General features: G+C 46.6%; 3 protein-coding genes across 8 annotated transcripts in view; all 3 read left to right on the top strand.

The window, feature by feature from the left end:
* Nucleotides 1-13745, top strand: part of sns (sticks and stones) — a 63379-nt gene that overhangs the window by 31306 nt on the left and 18328 nt on the right. For 2 of the 6 annotated variants that reach the window (XR_011416837.1, XM_032437272.2), the window contains exons 9-17: nt 4131-4267; nt 5851-6004; nt 6083-6220; nt 6507-6671; nt 6818-7117; nt 7173-7454; nt 7513-7936; nt 8104-8270; nt 8662-8850. Coding sequence is in view for 5 of the 6 variants with exons in the window: in XM_032437272.2 (XP_032293163.2) it covers nt 4131-4267; nt 5851-6004; nt 6083-6220; nt 6507-6671; nt 6818-7117; nt 7173-7454; nt 7513-7936; nt 8104-8270; nt 8662-8850 (1956 nt within the window). In the remaining variant the exon portion in view is untranslated. Of the gene's footprint in view, nt 1-4130; nt 4268-5850; nt 6005-6082; nt 6221-6506; nt 6672-6817; nt 7118-7172; nt 7455-7512; nt 7937-8103; nt 8271-8661; nt 8851-9599; nt 9854-13745 lie in introns of those variants that run through there. The other 4 variants (XM_070209635.1, XM_070209634.1, XM_070209638.1 and 1 more) reach the window with 3 other exon arrangements.
* On the top strand, nt 136-1405 carry LOC26530875 (uncharacterized). Its single transcript, XM_015169261.2, has one exon. It carries the CDS (start codon nt 241-243, stop codon nt 1345-1347), a length of 1107 nt encoding a protein of 368 aa, XP_015024747.1. The 5' UTR covers nt 136-240; the 3' UTR covers nt 1348-1405.
* LOC26531799 (uncharacterized) lies at nt 1721-2977 on the top strand. Its single transcript, XM_015169264.3, has one exon. It carries the CDS (start codon nt 1818-1820, stop codon nt 2922-2924), a length of 1107 nt encoding a protein of 368 aa, XP_015024750.1. The 5' UTR covers nt 1721-1817; the 3' UTR covers nt 2925-2977.

The raw sequence follows: 13745 nt of genomic DNA, 5'->3' as shown, positions 1-13745 counted from the left end.
ACCCGGAAGCCATAATTAAATTTTCGCAAACTTTTTCTTCGACAAAAGAGTTGTGGTCGCAAGGGCTTGTCCGACAAATCAAACTAGTTGCAATTATCAGGATCCGGCTAGGGTATTTGAAATTTAACTCAGTTTGTTTTCAAAGTCTTAGCAGATAAGTTGAAAATCATCGATTTAAGCATATTTAATATCATTGGGTTTGTGTAATAACGTGTGTGCATTACTTTTTAAACTTTTGTAATGTATGAGTTTCCGCGATGTGTGTCACCCGAGGAGCGGGACAATAATTCTTCTGAGGAGAATCCGTCTAAATCAGAGATAAAGTTTAAGCTGCCAAAGGTAAAGACCCCCAAGAAAAATGTGGCCAAGAAAAAGAGGGTCATGACTGTGCTGGAGGCGGCACGCTACGAGATGTGGCGCGAGCATCGGCACCGCCTACAAGATGTGGTGAGCGATCTGGACAGGGAGCCGCCCTCGTTCCAAGCGGTGCGACTAACCGGTGTAAATAAACTGCGCGACCAAGCGGTTAACTACATGCAACGCACCAAAGAGAACATACATATGCTGTTGGGTTTGTCGCAGACTATGCGCACCCACGGCGCCATTAAGCCCTTCCGCTACGAGAGTCCCAATGTGATGTCTGCAGTGCCAGCAATAATTAACAATCTGGAGCAAATGGAGCAGGATAACCATGATCTCGGCAGGCGCATCTTGGAAGTGGTCAGCGAGGTTGACTCGGGCTTAAAACCCGATGGCAATACCAACAAAGAACCTACACAGCCGTTCACCATGCCCGATCAGGCGCTGGCCAAGTACAAGCCTTTCAACATCAAGCTGCCCAGCACAGATAAAGAGCGCTGGCAGCTCTTTCGTCCACGCATCTACTTTGATATCTATCTGAAGGAAGCGCGCCCACTGGGTCGCTTTGTCGTCCAACTGTACACGGAGGCGGCCCCAGTGGTGGTGCTGCAACTGGTGCGCGCCTGCATGTGCAACATGCACAATAAGTTTCTCATCAAGCGGCTATTTCCCGGTCTCTGGCTGGACGTGGAGCTCCCCACGGACAACAATGCGGCCCTGCATCGACCCTTGGAGTATGATGGCAAGATTATTGATCATGGTGTCTCCAACTATGTGCTTTCCTTTAGCAAGACACACCTGCAGGGTTTTCGCGACAATCTGTCCTTTTCCATTTCCTTCAAGCCCCTCCAAGTTGTGAATGGCTCGCGCGTCGGTTTCGGTCGCGTCATTAAGGGCAGCAAAATCTTTGAGTGCCTCCAGAGCTATGGCACCAAGAACGGCACCCTCAGCCGCGGCATTATCTGTACCAGCTGTGGCGTACTTTAGTCCGCCCACTAAACTTGACAAAATTCGATGTATTGCCAGTAAACCAGTGTATAATTAAGCAGCGTCTGATTTACTGATTACCGAATGGGTGGGAATCAAAAAAAAAAACTGAGAATGTCTATTGTGTTACTTGACTTTCCTGATGAAGGGAATGGCGCTTTGATCAGATGCTTTATCTTATCCAAGGAGGGCTTCTGTTGGATGGTGCCGTCGTCCAAGCACAGGTTACACTCTTAGTCTGATATGTATAGGGACGTTAATTTTTCGAAGTGCCAGAGAATCGGATTTTTTTCAAATAGAACGCCAAACTTACATTTCTAACTCAGTGACCTAAGTAGGTTCTGACTTTTGGTTTAGTACTTTTAAATAGACTTTCCGTGTAGAATGAAAAAAAAAATAATAGAATTTGTATGACTTATTTTTATTGTATTAAGTTTTGATAACGCGTACCAATTTTTGATTAAACAGCCATGCCAGAGTTGCCGAAATGTGTCTCAGAAGTTTCTTTCGTTTCACTTGAAGAAAATCCGGTTCGAGAGGCTCAATCGCGTGTACAGCCAAAAAGTAAAGAAGTGACGACTTTTAAGAAAAAGAAGCCCAAAGTTAAAGTGGGCCATACGTGCCACAGGGAGGCATGGCTAGAGCATCGTCATCGAGTGCTCAATGTTGTGAGTGAGCTAGATACGAAACCACCCGGCTTCCAAGCGGCCCGTTTGACCGGCGTAATGGGTTTGCGGCAAAATGCAGAGTCCTACAATGCTCGTACCAAGACGAACATTCAGATGCTGGTAGAGATATCAAAAACAATGCGAACCCATGGTGTTATAAACCCATTTCGCCATGAGCGTTTATATACCACGTCCTCGCTGCCAATGACCTTAAAGATAATGACTCGAATTGACCAAGAGAATCAGGACATTGCCAAGCGCATTATGGATGTAGTCAGCGAGATCGATACCGGTCTACCAGCGAAAGACAAACGGCCCAAAAAAAGTAATCGACTCTTGCAGCCGTTTGTTATGCCCGAAAAAAGCCTGGAAAAGTACAAGGGCTACAACATTAACATGCCCAAAACGGACCTGGAATGCTGGCATCTCTTGCGTCCGCAAATTTACCTAGACATCTATTTAAAGGGCTCGCGTCCGCTCGGCCGCATCGTCGTCCAACTGTACACGGAGGCGGCTCCCGTGGTAGTGCTGCAGTTAGTGCGTGCCTGCATGTGCAACAGGCACAACAGTCTGATTATTAGGCGACTGTTTCCAAATCTCTGGCTTGATGTCGAACTGTGGGACAATGGAAATGGGGACCTGAATCAGCCCATGGAGTACGATGCCAAGATAATTGATCACGGTGCCTCCAGTTATGTGCTGTCCTTTAGCAAGGAACATTTACAAGGCTTTCGAACTTATATGTCCTTTTCAATTTCGTTCAAGCCACTCGGCGTGGTGAACGGTTCCCGCGTTGGCTTCGGTAAAGTTGTGAAGGGCACAAAGATTCTGGATTGCCTCCAAAGCTATGGCACCAAGAACGGCAAGCTTAGCCGCAGCATTATCTTCACGGCCTGTGGTGTGCTATAAATTTTATGTGAACATAACCAAATTTAAAGTTAACTTTTTACAACTTTCGAAAACTCCTACACGACTCTTACTTTCTGTTGTTGGGTTGGGAGAATACGACTGCGGCTACGACTACCCCGGGTTTCTCGCACAGACTGTCATTAACATGCACACTTGCCACATAAAAGTCCAATTAGTTGCCAGCGCTACGTCAACGCTTGTCAATCTGTTCAGCCCCCGACATTCTCCCTTTATGACCGACATGGTTCTCTCTAGTTGCTGCTCCTGCTACAACCATGTCCAGTCACATCTCATCTCTATTTGCCACGTTACAAACGCAGGTGTCTTAAACTCCATTATGCCATGTTCGACGTCACTCTTCATTTGCCTCAATTATAAGTGGACAGCGTGAGGAAAAGCGCAAAACAACGAACACAACGAACACGAAAATCAACGAGAGGGGGGCGAAAGAGAAAAAGAGCTGACAGTCCAACCACCAAACCACCAACCAGCAGTCACTTCTCGATAACAAGATGCCAACTTGGTAACATGGTCCAGGACACAAGGCTTATTAATAATTGCGCCGACTTCCTAGTTTCAGCTTTGACTTAGTCAACGCCAGTGGCAACAACTGTAAACAAAGCCAGCTCTGTGTGGGCACTTGGAAGGCCTTACTCCACTCCATGGATCCTCTTTGTGCAGCTCCTGCAGCGCTAATTAATTTTTCTGCCCACCATCAGCGGGGCGAGGCCGAAGCCGTAGCCCGACTGTGAGATTTACATTTATTACCCATATTCAGGGCCTGGGGTAATGAGATCCCCATAAACCCCTCTAAAACCCATCTGCCCAGTGTCCAGCAACCGCTTTGTGCTGAGACGTTGCAGCTGCCAGTTGGATGGGGCATAGAATTTGTTTCATTCTCCTCCTCCCTCTCCAGCTGCACGGGAATTTAGAAATATTCAAGGCCGGGCCGCTGTGTCTTATGTGGATATGCGGTGGCCCTCGGGGAGGCCCTCCAGATTTTTGTACTTTATGCGCGGCAAATTAAATAATTTTAATTTTTATTGTTTCGGCCCGTTGCGACGTCACAGCGGTTGGTCCTGCTCTTGGGTTGGTTTGGCTCCGACTCTTAGTAGGCCATAATTTGCTGGCCAAGTTTTTGGGAGCTCGCTCTCTTTGTTTTTGCCAGGTCCTTTATGCTGACGTTTTTCTCTATCTTTTTCGCAGATCCGCCCGCGCCGCCATTAATTTCGGGCTATATGGAGGGACAAATTATACCAGCCGGGTCGGTGCAAAAACTGCTCTGTGTCTCATCGGGCGGCAATCCGCTGGCAACGTTAACGTGGTATAAAAACGACAAGCGGGTAAGTTTTTGTTGCTGTTTTTTGTTTTTGCATATGCAGCACAGCATTTGCAGCACACAGGCAAAACATACAAATAGGAGTGCCCGACTATGAATTACCATGTAAAATATATCTTAGTTTCATTTACATAATTAGCTTATTCCATATCTACATATCATGTTTGGCTATATTCTTCAATCGAATCAATTTGGGAATAGAATAAGAATTCGATCAAAAGAAATTGTAGCTATATTGGTTTCTAGACAGGCATGACAAATCATGATGAACAATATGCATTCTTTGTATAGCATAGATTTGCTAGCTGGTATACCTTATTTTCCTTATTTCAATGGGTACAGGGTACAAAACGTTAACTAGAGCAACAGAGATAGAAACACACACACACACACACACAGTTGGACTCGTTATGCTATCAACAGCAGACAACAAACATGCGCCAAACAATAATGACGCTTTTGTTGACCATTTCCGCTTCCGCTTTATGGGCTGAAAGTGCTAATAAGGCGTTAGCAGGCCGAGGACCGTTTTATACTTATATATCCAGATATATTCTCTGGCTCTTTTTACACCTGCACTTTGATGCGCTATCGGGCAATTAACGTTGCCTTGGTCTAGCTGAAAAATTAAATCTTTAGCTGGGCTGGGCCTCAACGGAAGTGGCCACAAGCTGGCACAGCTGCTGTTGCATACTTATGGGGGCAACTTCCTGCCACTGTCCCAGCCACTGCCGCTGCAGCAGCTGTAACGTTGATATACAACAAATGGCAAGTGGCCACCGCCAGCTGCCTTCTGCTCACTGCTGTCACAGCAACGGAAACAAGCAACTGCTGCACGCCCAGCTCTCGCCATCTTTATCACCATTGCGGTTTGGTATCTATCCCAGTCGAAAGGCGCTGCCTGGGGCTTTTCGCTGGTGCCGCTGCTCATCTGGGCGCGCAGATTAAATGATATTTTATCAACAAAATTAAAATGCGCTGTGTTTTACGCTAGCTCTCGGCTTCGCCCGCCAGCTGCTCCGCCAGCTGCCACTGTCTGTCTCTTTGCATATGCAGCACATTGCCGCGAGTTGTTTTGCTTTTAGCTCACTTCGCGCCCACTTTTTTTTATCAGTATGTGTGTGTTTTTTTTTTCTTTATATACCCTCTCGACATTGGCAATGGTTAGTGCAGCTAGGCAAATGTTTGTAACAAGCAAAAGAAGGCAGATATTTAGCACATATACAAATATTGAGAGAGATCATAGAGACCCCTTTTGGTGTATAGATATTCGTTTATTAGATAACTTTGCTTCCTGGATTTTGGCAAATCCTTAAACATAAATGCAATTTTTAATTCTGTAAATCGTAAACCTATCGGACCGTAAAGAAGGAAGTTATATAAGAATGCATATTTTATAGTAAAGTCTACTAGAATGTGTAAAAGCCTGTCCGGGAACACGGTATCTCAACGTTGGGTACTCTCGACTAGAACACGCTGAGTTTTTCTTGCCCTGTTTTGGGGAGGTGCATGTTTATTTTTTAGCCAACGGCAAATGTACATACATTATGCCAACTGACGCAATTTACCTTTGCTGTTGCTTTCCAGATCAACTCCGTCATTCGGGCCGCAGACAAATCCGTTTCGGCCGAAATAACTATTTTGGCCAACGTCACCGACAACCAGGCGCAATACCGTTGCGAGGCCTCGAACAGCGCCACGGAGATACCACTTTTTGAGTCTACGACGCTGAGTGTTCACTGTAAGTAGTTGTTGTTGCCGCACAGAAAAGTCGTTGAAGACAGCTCATGCCATTATTATCCGCTGGCTGTGCTTACAGTTGCGCCAGAGACGGTAAAAATACGCATTGAACCGGAAGAGCTGCGACCTGGCATGGAGGCGACCATCATTTGCGACTCGAGCTCGAGCAATCCACCGGCAAAGCTGTCCTGGTGGAAGGATGGGATTTCCATTGAAGGTACGTAAGCGCCAAAGATTTTGGAAGTTTGCCCATGCGGCAGGGCATGGCATGGCATGGTGTGGACTTGGCGGCGCCGTTGTCAAAATGGCAGCAGCTGCTGCTGCTGCGTCCTCCGAAGAGCTGATGCCGCCGTTGCATTTTTAAAGGCGTTTCCACGACAACATCCGGTCTGGTTGCCAGCCAGTCAACTGGCCCAGCCCAGCCAACGTCCAGTTCAGTCAGTAAAGTAAAATCACGCCCATTTTGTTTTTTTCCTCCTGCTGCTCCTGCTGCTGCTTCGCAGGCATTAATAACACGTCCAAGCCAGGCCTCTGGGGCGGCACGGTCTCCACGCTCGAATTCAGGCTAAACATCACCCAGGAAATGAACGGTGTGGTCTACACTTGCCAAAGCGCCAACGAGGCGTTGCAGCGCAGCGTCCACGAGGCAATCAGCCTGAATGTGCTGTGTAAGTAGTCCGTCTGGATACCTAATTGAGCAATTAGACTTCATCTGAATCTGAATCTCAATTTAAATTGGAATTGAAATTGCAATTGGAATTTAAATGCTTCTCCTTTTCCATCACCCCCCACACACAAATACACACATGCATAGATCGTCCCAAGTTTGTGCCGCCGCCCTCGTCGACGTCAGTTGGCCTAGAGGGAGAGTCCTTGCAGGTACCGCTGCAGGCCAATGCAAACCCTGCCCTAATAAGCTACACTTGGACAAAGAACGGCACACCCATACCGCAAGACACCAGCGGCAGCGTCTCCGCCGGCGAGCATCGCATCTTTGCGGATGGCGCTGTCCTCAACTTTACCAAATTGCATCGCGAAGATTCCGGCATCTACTCCTGCACGGCCAGCAACTCCCAGGGCAAGGCCAGCATCAATATAACCGTTGTGGTGGAATGTAAGTACCCAAAGAGACCATATAAGTCCGCCATTAAGCAACCGCTCATGCACAGATGGCACCGCCATTAAGTCCGTCTCGGAGAATATCATTGTCAATCCGGGCGAGGATGCCATGTTGTCCTGCACCGTTGAGGGCAAACCGCTCGCCGACGAGCATGTCAAATGGGAGCGAGTGGGCTACGACATGAAAGTAAAGACCACAACAACCTTTACCAATGGCACCGCCTATCTGCACATTAAGAACGCGCAACGCGAAGATGTCGGAAACTTTCGGTGCGTGGCCGACAACCACGTGGCCAATCCCACCAATAGAGATGTGCTGCTTATAGTCAAGTGTAAGTGATTCAACGGCTACTCATTTTTGCGTCTGCTACTCCTAATTTTCATTTGCAGTCGCGCCGGAGATCGCCAAGTCGCCGACGCTGCTGCGTGCCGCGAGCGGAACTGGGGAACGGGGCCGACTACCCTGCCGAGCGCAGGCCTCTCCGAAGCCGCAGTTCGTTTGGCGTCAGAACGGTAAAGATCTGCCCATCAATCACACATTCAAATACGAGCTGGAAGAGCGTAAAATCGACTCGCTTACCTACGAGTCCTCGCTGATTGTGGAGAAGGTGGCGCCCGCCGACTATGGCGCCTACGAGTGCGTGGCACGCAATGAGTTGGGTGAGGATGTCGAAACGGTTCGTCTGGACATTACCTCCCAGCCAGAGCCACCGCTCAGTCTTAATATACTGAATGTTACCCATGACACTGTCACCGTAGCCTGGACGCCAGGTTTTGATGGCGGCCTGAAGGCCTCCTATCGCGTCCGATATCGGTATGTATCCCACCCTCTCAATTCGAAAACCCCATTCTCCAAACCTTAAGTTCATTCCATTGCAATTACTGCAAATGTCACGCGCACTAATGAAATTGCCAGCTCGACCAGAAGCCTTACCTCAACTCGTTGCATTTCCCTCTCTCTCTCTCTCTCTCTGATTGCAGGATGGCCGACCGCGAGCAGTACAAATACATTGATGGGCTTCCCAACAGCCACAAGCTGACCATCGGCGGGCTGCGGATGAATACGCTGTATCTGTTTTCGGTTATGTCGTGGAATGATTTGGGCCAGAGCTCCTACCTGCCGGATTTGGCGCGTGCCCAGACCAAAGGTAAGCAAGGCTTAAAGTCGCGCAAAATATTCAAATTAGCCGGGAGCCAAGTGCCTGTCCCGTCCTGGCACCAGCCTCTCCACATTGATTTATGCGCCAACCGCCAGTTGGCATTTATGGTCATCCGCTGTCCATTCAGTTGCTGTGCCAGAAAATGAAGTGTCCATTTCCCCTGAGATTGGCACAGCGGTAGTTGCTGCCATTTACTGTTCCACCCAACGAGATTCCTTCACTCAATGATCTCTCTCTCTCTACTTCAACGCTGCACTTAATTGGAATTGTATTATGGCCATCAACAATGTCCACGACAACATCAACGACATCGACAACGACAACACGGCCAAACCTCGACCTAAAACATGAATACACGCTGGATACGGCCGCACCGCAGAAGCGCCGCCTCCCTCGCAACCGGCTTCCTCGCTGGGCGGTGGACCGCCAACCACTAGTCAGACACCGCTGGGTGGCACATCGGGCATACTGCTAGTCGGCATCGCGGCGGGAATCACATTGGTTCTGCTCAACGTGCTTCTCATCGGCTGCTGTATTCACAAGCGCAACGAGAAGCGTCTTAAGCGAGGTATATTATCGCCGTCGACACAAAAAGGAATATTGTATGGGGTTGTTGTTGTTGTTGTTGTTGTTGTTTGTTCTAAATTATGCAGCTGATTGACTGACTGATTGATGTTAGAGTTTACGAACACCGAGACGTTGTTTTGCGGATCAATTCTTAAACTCCTGTTGAAAAGATCTTTCGATTTCAGACTTTTCAGAAAATCCAACAATGTTCATTCGACTAACCTCACATAAAGGGATTTTAAATTTAAGAAAAACAATACTTGTTAGCTGTCACAGCTAGTCGCGGATGACCATCATATCATTTGAATTTATAATCCAGCCCCACGGTTGGACCCACGGTCCTCTGCTACGTGCCGTGTGGTCAGGCGTCGGACGGCGCTAATTTCATTTGCCCGTCACATGTTCAGGCTGCGTTTCCGCGTGCGCCATTGTGACTCCATGGCTACGTGATTTGCGTCACTTTTGCATGGGTTCCTTAACCGGGACCAGATACATTCAGCTCTAGCTGGAAATGGGGCGCGACCGCAGAACTCCCAGCGCCGACTAGCCGGCCCCCGAGCAGCTCGCATCCATCCCATTGCCCTGGAACGCTGCTGCGTCATTTTTATTACAATTTCTCATTTCGTTTCGAATTTATTTATTGTTTTATTTTTGCAAGCATATTTTTTGTTTTTTTCATGGTTTCGTTTGGTTCGCTTCGGTTGGCTTTGGTTTATTTTGACTCGATGTCGCGACATTGTCATGGACCAGGACTTGAAATGATGCCAGCCGAGTTAACTGAGGATTCCAGCAACACGCCGAATCTGGTCATAATTGGCATCTCTCTGGCGGCATTCGGATTTCTTTTGGTCAATGCTGCGCTTGTCGCTTGGTTCTTTGTACATCAGCGGCGTAAAAAAGGTTCGTTGACATGGTTTTTATTTATTTAATCTTATTTCCTTTAACATACATATTTATTATTGTACTTTTATGTGTCTGGCTTGTTATTTATGTTCATTTTTTGTTGTCACTGCGTGTTTCAAAGTTCAGCTCTAATCGTATTCATCAGGCATTTTCACCCATGCAAATTATACTTTAAATTCATGAACACCCTTATTCTTGGCGTAATCGTTTAGTCTTAAGTCAGGCTGCAGCCACTTCGTGGCTCTTACACCACTTCCGCGACACCACAGGAAGCAAACGCGTTGTGCAACATCCGATGCTCCCAGTGGACGTGGCTGCTCACTTTATGATGCTCACTAAACAATTTCCTGCATCTACATAGATGATATACACACAGATACAGATAAAGATAGATAAAGGTGGGGCGGGCTATAGGTCTTGGATATCGTATATGCGCAATATGCGCTTCTTGTAATTTCCGCGAGAAAACCAGAGCCCGAGCATGGCAAGGAAACAGCCAAGTCAAAAGGGAGAACGGGAAGAGCGAAATGCGAAATGCGAAAAGAAAAACAAACCGCTTTCTGAGCAGTCAACAAGAATATAATGATGACAGAAAATAATGATGCATCCTGGCAGCGGACAGCAGCGACGACTCGGGGCCATGCCAAGTGCAACTGTTTATTGAACAACGACGTTGGCAGCCACCTCGTCCGGTTGCCCCCTTTTGCCCCGGTTGCCCCACTTGCCCCCGTTTGCCCGCTGGCGAAGACAAATGTGCATCGTTTTCTTAGCTGAACGCACAATCTTTCGGAAATCAGATTGCTTTACCCCATCCTTAGCCACCAGACACCCGGCAACGGACACTAGACAGAACAGCAGACACCAGATAGCATAGAGAGCACGTGTCCGGCAAGTGTTTGAGTCCTGCGCTGGCTGCCTGCCGCTCAATTTGCAGCTAAAGCTGGAGATTGTTTATTAATATGGAATTATATTTCAACAGGCCAAGCGAACGAAATATAAATATGACCCCCGTTTCACACACCGACCCATCGACCCACCCGACCGTTGAGTTGAGAAAATTGCAGACATTTCTTGGCAAGTCAGGTCTCAAAGACAAACCAAGCTGGAACGTGCAGAAAGTGTTAGCACAAAAGCAAAAAAATTTCGAACGCTTCAAGTGCCAGAACCACAAAAATTCATGGCCAGAGATGAGCCAACGTTTGGCCGGGCGTGCTAACCAAATTATTTTTCATTGAGCCAAATTTAGTGGTTTGACACGCAGAGTTCCACAGCAGCCGCACCAGCAGCCAGAGCATCTTCTCAATCAGACTCCGACTCAGACTCAGTCCCTGTGCACCACCGTACCAGAATAATGCATACGCATTTGTACGTGAGCCTGGTACAATATTATGTGCTCCTACATGCCATACCCCGAGGCAGCAGAGGCAACGGAGGCAGCATTCCGACTGCCAGTTGTCGTTCGCAACAGTTTGTACAACTGTGCATATACTCGCAGTTCTCAGTATGTACTCGGTATTTGCAGTTGTAATGTATGCTCATATACTTTTGCCAAACATTTGACTTATGAGTTGGTTAACTTCTCCGACTTTTTGCCCGCCAGTTCAACTTTTGACGGCTTAATGGCTCGCTTTGTATTCATGGCCAAGTAGCATAGATGATATCTTCTGCACAAAGTTTATAAAGTTTTTAACTAGCTGGGCATTTATGTATACACAACTGCTTGACTTTACTAACCGAATGATTGAGTGATTGATTGAAAACCCATGAGATCTATCCTAATTTCACAGAAAACTGTTCTCTTATTTTGTATTCCATCGAGTTCCAACTCCGCTTTACAGATTTATATCAAAGCTCAAGGGTAATAAGCACATAAATGAGAGGTTAATATATTAATTTAATTTAAGTGATATCTTAAATACATAGCATAATCACTTGGCCCAAAGATAGCTGGGTAACCGTTGCTAGGAAAATGAAATAATTTATAGCATGTATTAGTAAATTGCAAATTATTATTAAGTACTTCAGCTTTAGTTATTTCTATTTCTCTTCATTTTTTGGTTTGTACTTCATTAACTGAAGTTTGACTCCTTGGGAACGCCCCTAGCCCCTATTCAGCGGGTTTTGTAGTTGCCGCTTTTGTCTGCATTCTCGAATTCGGTCTGTGTGAAATGTAGGCCAAGATTTTTGACATTATGAGCGCGAGGCTCTAGACTCTCTAGCGGAGCATGAACTACAGCCGCAGGACATAAATAAGATATTTTTCTTAGAATTCAGCCATGCTTTATTATACGGACACGGATGCGAGTTGAGCTAGCGGTAGGTATAGGGTTAGGGGCAGAGCTACGACGCCTGGAAATTTCTCTCTTATTGCCAGTGCACAGTTAGGTTTGAACAAATGACGCGCTTGCATATGGATGCAAGTGCCCAACACCGCCATCCTTTTGAATACCCTGCACAAAAGAAATTCATATTTCAGTTTTAACAGCCGCTTGTTACAAGAACTGTTAAGCGAGCCAGCAGCCTTCTCCTTTTGCTACCCGAAAAAAAGAAGAAAAAAAAAACTGTCTACTCCAACAACATTTTTATGACAATGTTCGGCTTGGAGCCGCTCCCGAACCCCCCATAAGCCGATAACTGACAATGCCCAAAAGCATTTTTTTCCATTTTTTTTTTTTTTTTTTTACCATAAAGGAGTTGTCAGGGAAACTGGTGCGTTGCCCAGGATGACAACGGGGACGAGCGAGGGATGCGAGGAATATAGGAGGGAGTAGTGGACAGCTTTTAGCCCGAAGATAACTCTGCATATTTCAATGTTTTCGCTAGCGAAACTTGACTTGTGGGCTGGCTGCTGCTGGCTGCTGTTTGTTTGTTGTGCTCGGCCCTTGGATATGCATTTTTAATGTGCATTTGCGCTTTTGTGTCCAAATGCCGCATGACGGCAAAGAAATTCACCCGCCACAAGAGGAAGTCATCCGCACTGACACTAGGACATGGCCAAGAAGCTTTCACTATTCCACTGGGCTGTTGCCCGATAAACTATGCCAAAAGTCTGCGGTTGGCAGCTGGTCGGCGGTTCGGCTTTTCGGCTGTATCTTGGGTCAATGGACTCGACTGGACATTGGACACAACCACACACACACACACACACACACATATATATATCATTCTCATATGAGTTTGCCATCCTGTAGAATGCCATTTCTAATGTTTATTGCCTCTCGTCGACTGCCCCGTAGATATGAAGTGCGTAGAGCGAAATGACAAAGCGGCAGTTCCACTGAGACAAAATGAAAATTACAAGAGTAGTCGTGCTCCTGGGTTAGCACTTGGAATAGTCAAACGTTAATTTGAGACTCGAAAAAGATGAAATTTCAATAACCAATGACAGAGAGCAAGAGGCGAGCAGCTGGGTCAGACTGTGGCTGCAACACTAGGCAAAACTTTTGTGCGAACGTTGCCAGAGGCGATAAGCGATGTCGCTAACGCTTCAATACAAACGAAATCCTCCGGAAACCACTTGACTTTGACACTCTTTAAACAATTGACTACGCTGCCTCAGTGGGCAGCGGGTATGGAACTGTCCATCGAATCTGTTGAGATAAGCACACAGCCTGTCAAACAATTCGGCGCCATTGCCGATGTCCAAAAGTTTTAAAAGTTTCCTTCTAAGGATTGCTATCTACATGCTACACATTTGGGTGAGCCTTAAATATTTGGTATTTGCAATTTTCTGTACCAACTCCAGATAACCTGTAAACCGCTCCGAGCTGTTTGCTCTACTTTATGGACAATTCATTCTTCATTAACTTCTGAGCTTATTATCCGTTGCCATTGAGTATAACAGGGTATTTAATTGACGAAATCATCTGTGAAATATTTTTAGTCTGTGTATAGCTTGTCTTATCTATCTCTTAAAATGTCATATACATGCTAGAAATATCAGAGGCTAGTTGACTAATTCAAATCCCCTTATCGGCTTTATCAACAATATTC

This window comes from Drosophila virilis, chromosome 5 (assembly GCF_030788295.1).
Source record: "Drosophila virilis strain 15010-1051.87 chromosome 5, Dvir_AGI_RSII-ME, whole genome shotgun sequence".
In the NCBI taxonomy this organism is placed as follows: Eukaryota; Metazoa; Arthropoda; class Insecta; order Diptera; family Drosophilidae; genus Drosophila; species Drosophila virilis.
The sequence above is the reverse complement of the archived record's forward strand: the minus strand, read 5'-3'. Positions and strand labels throughout refer to the sequence as shown.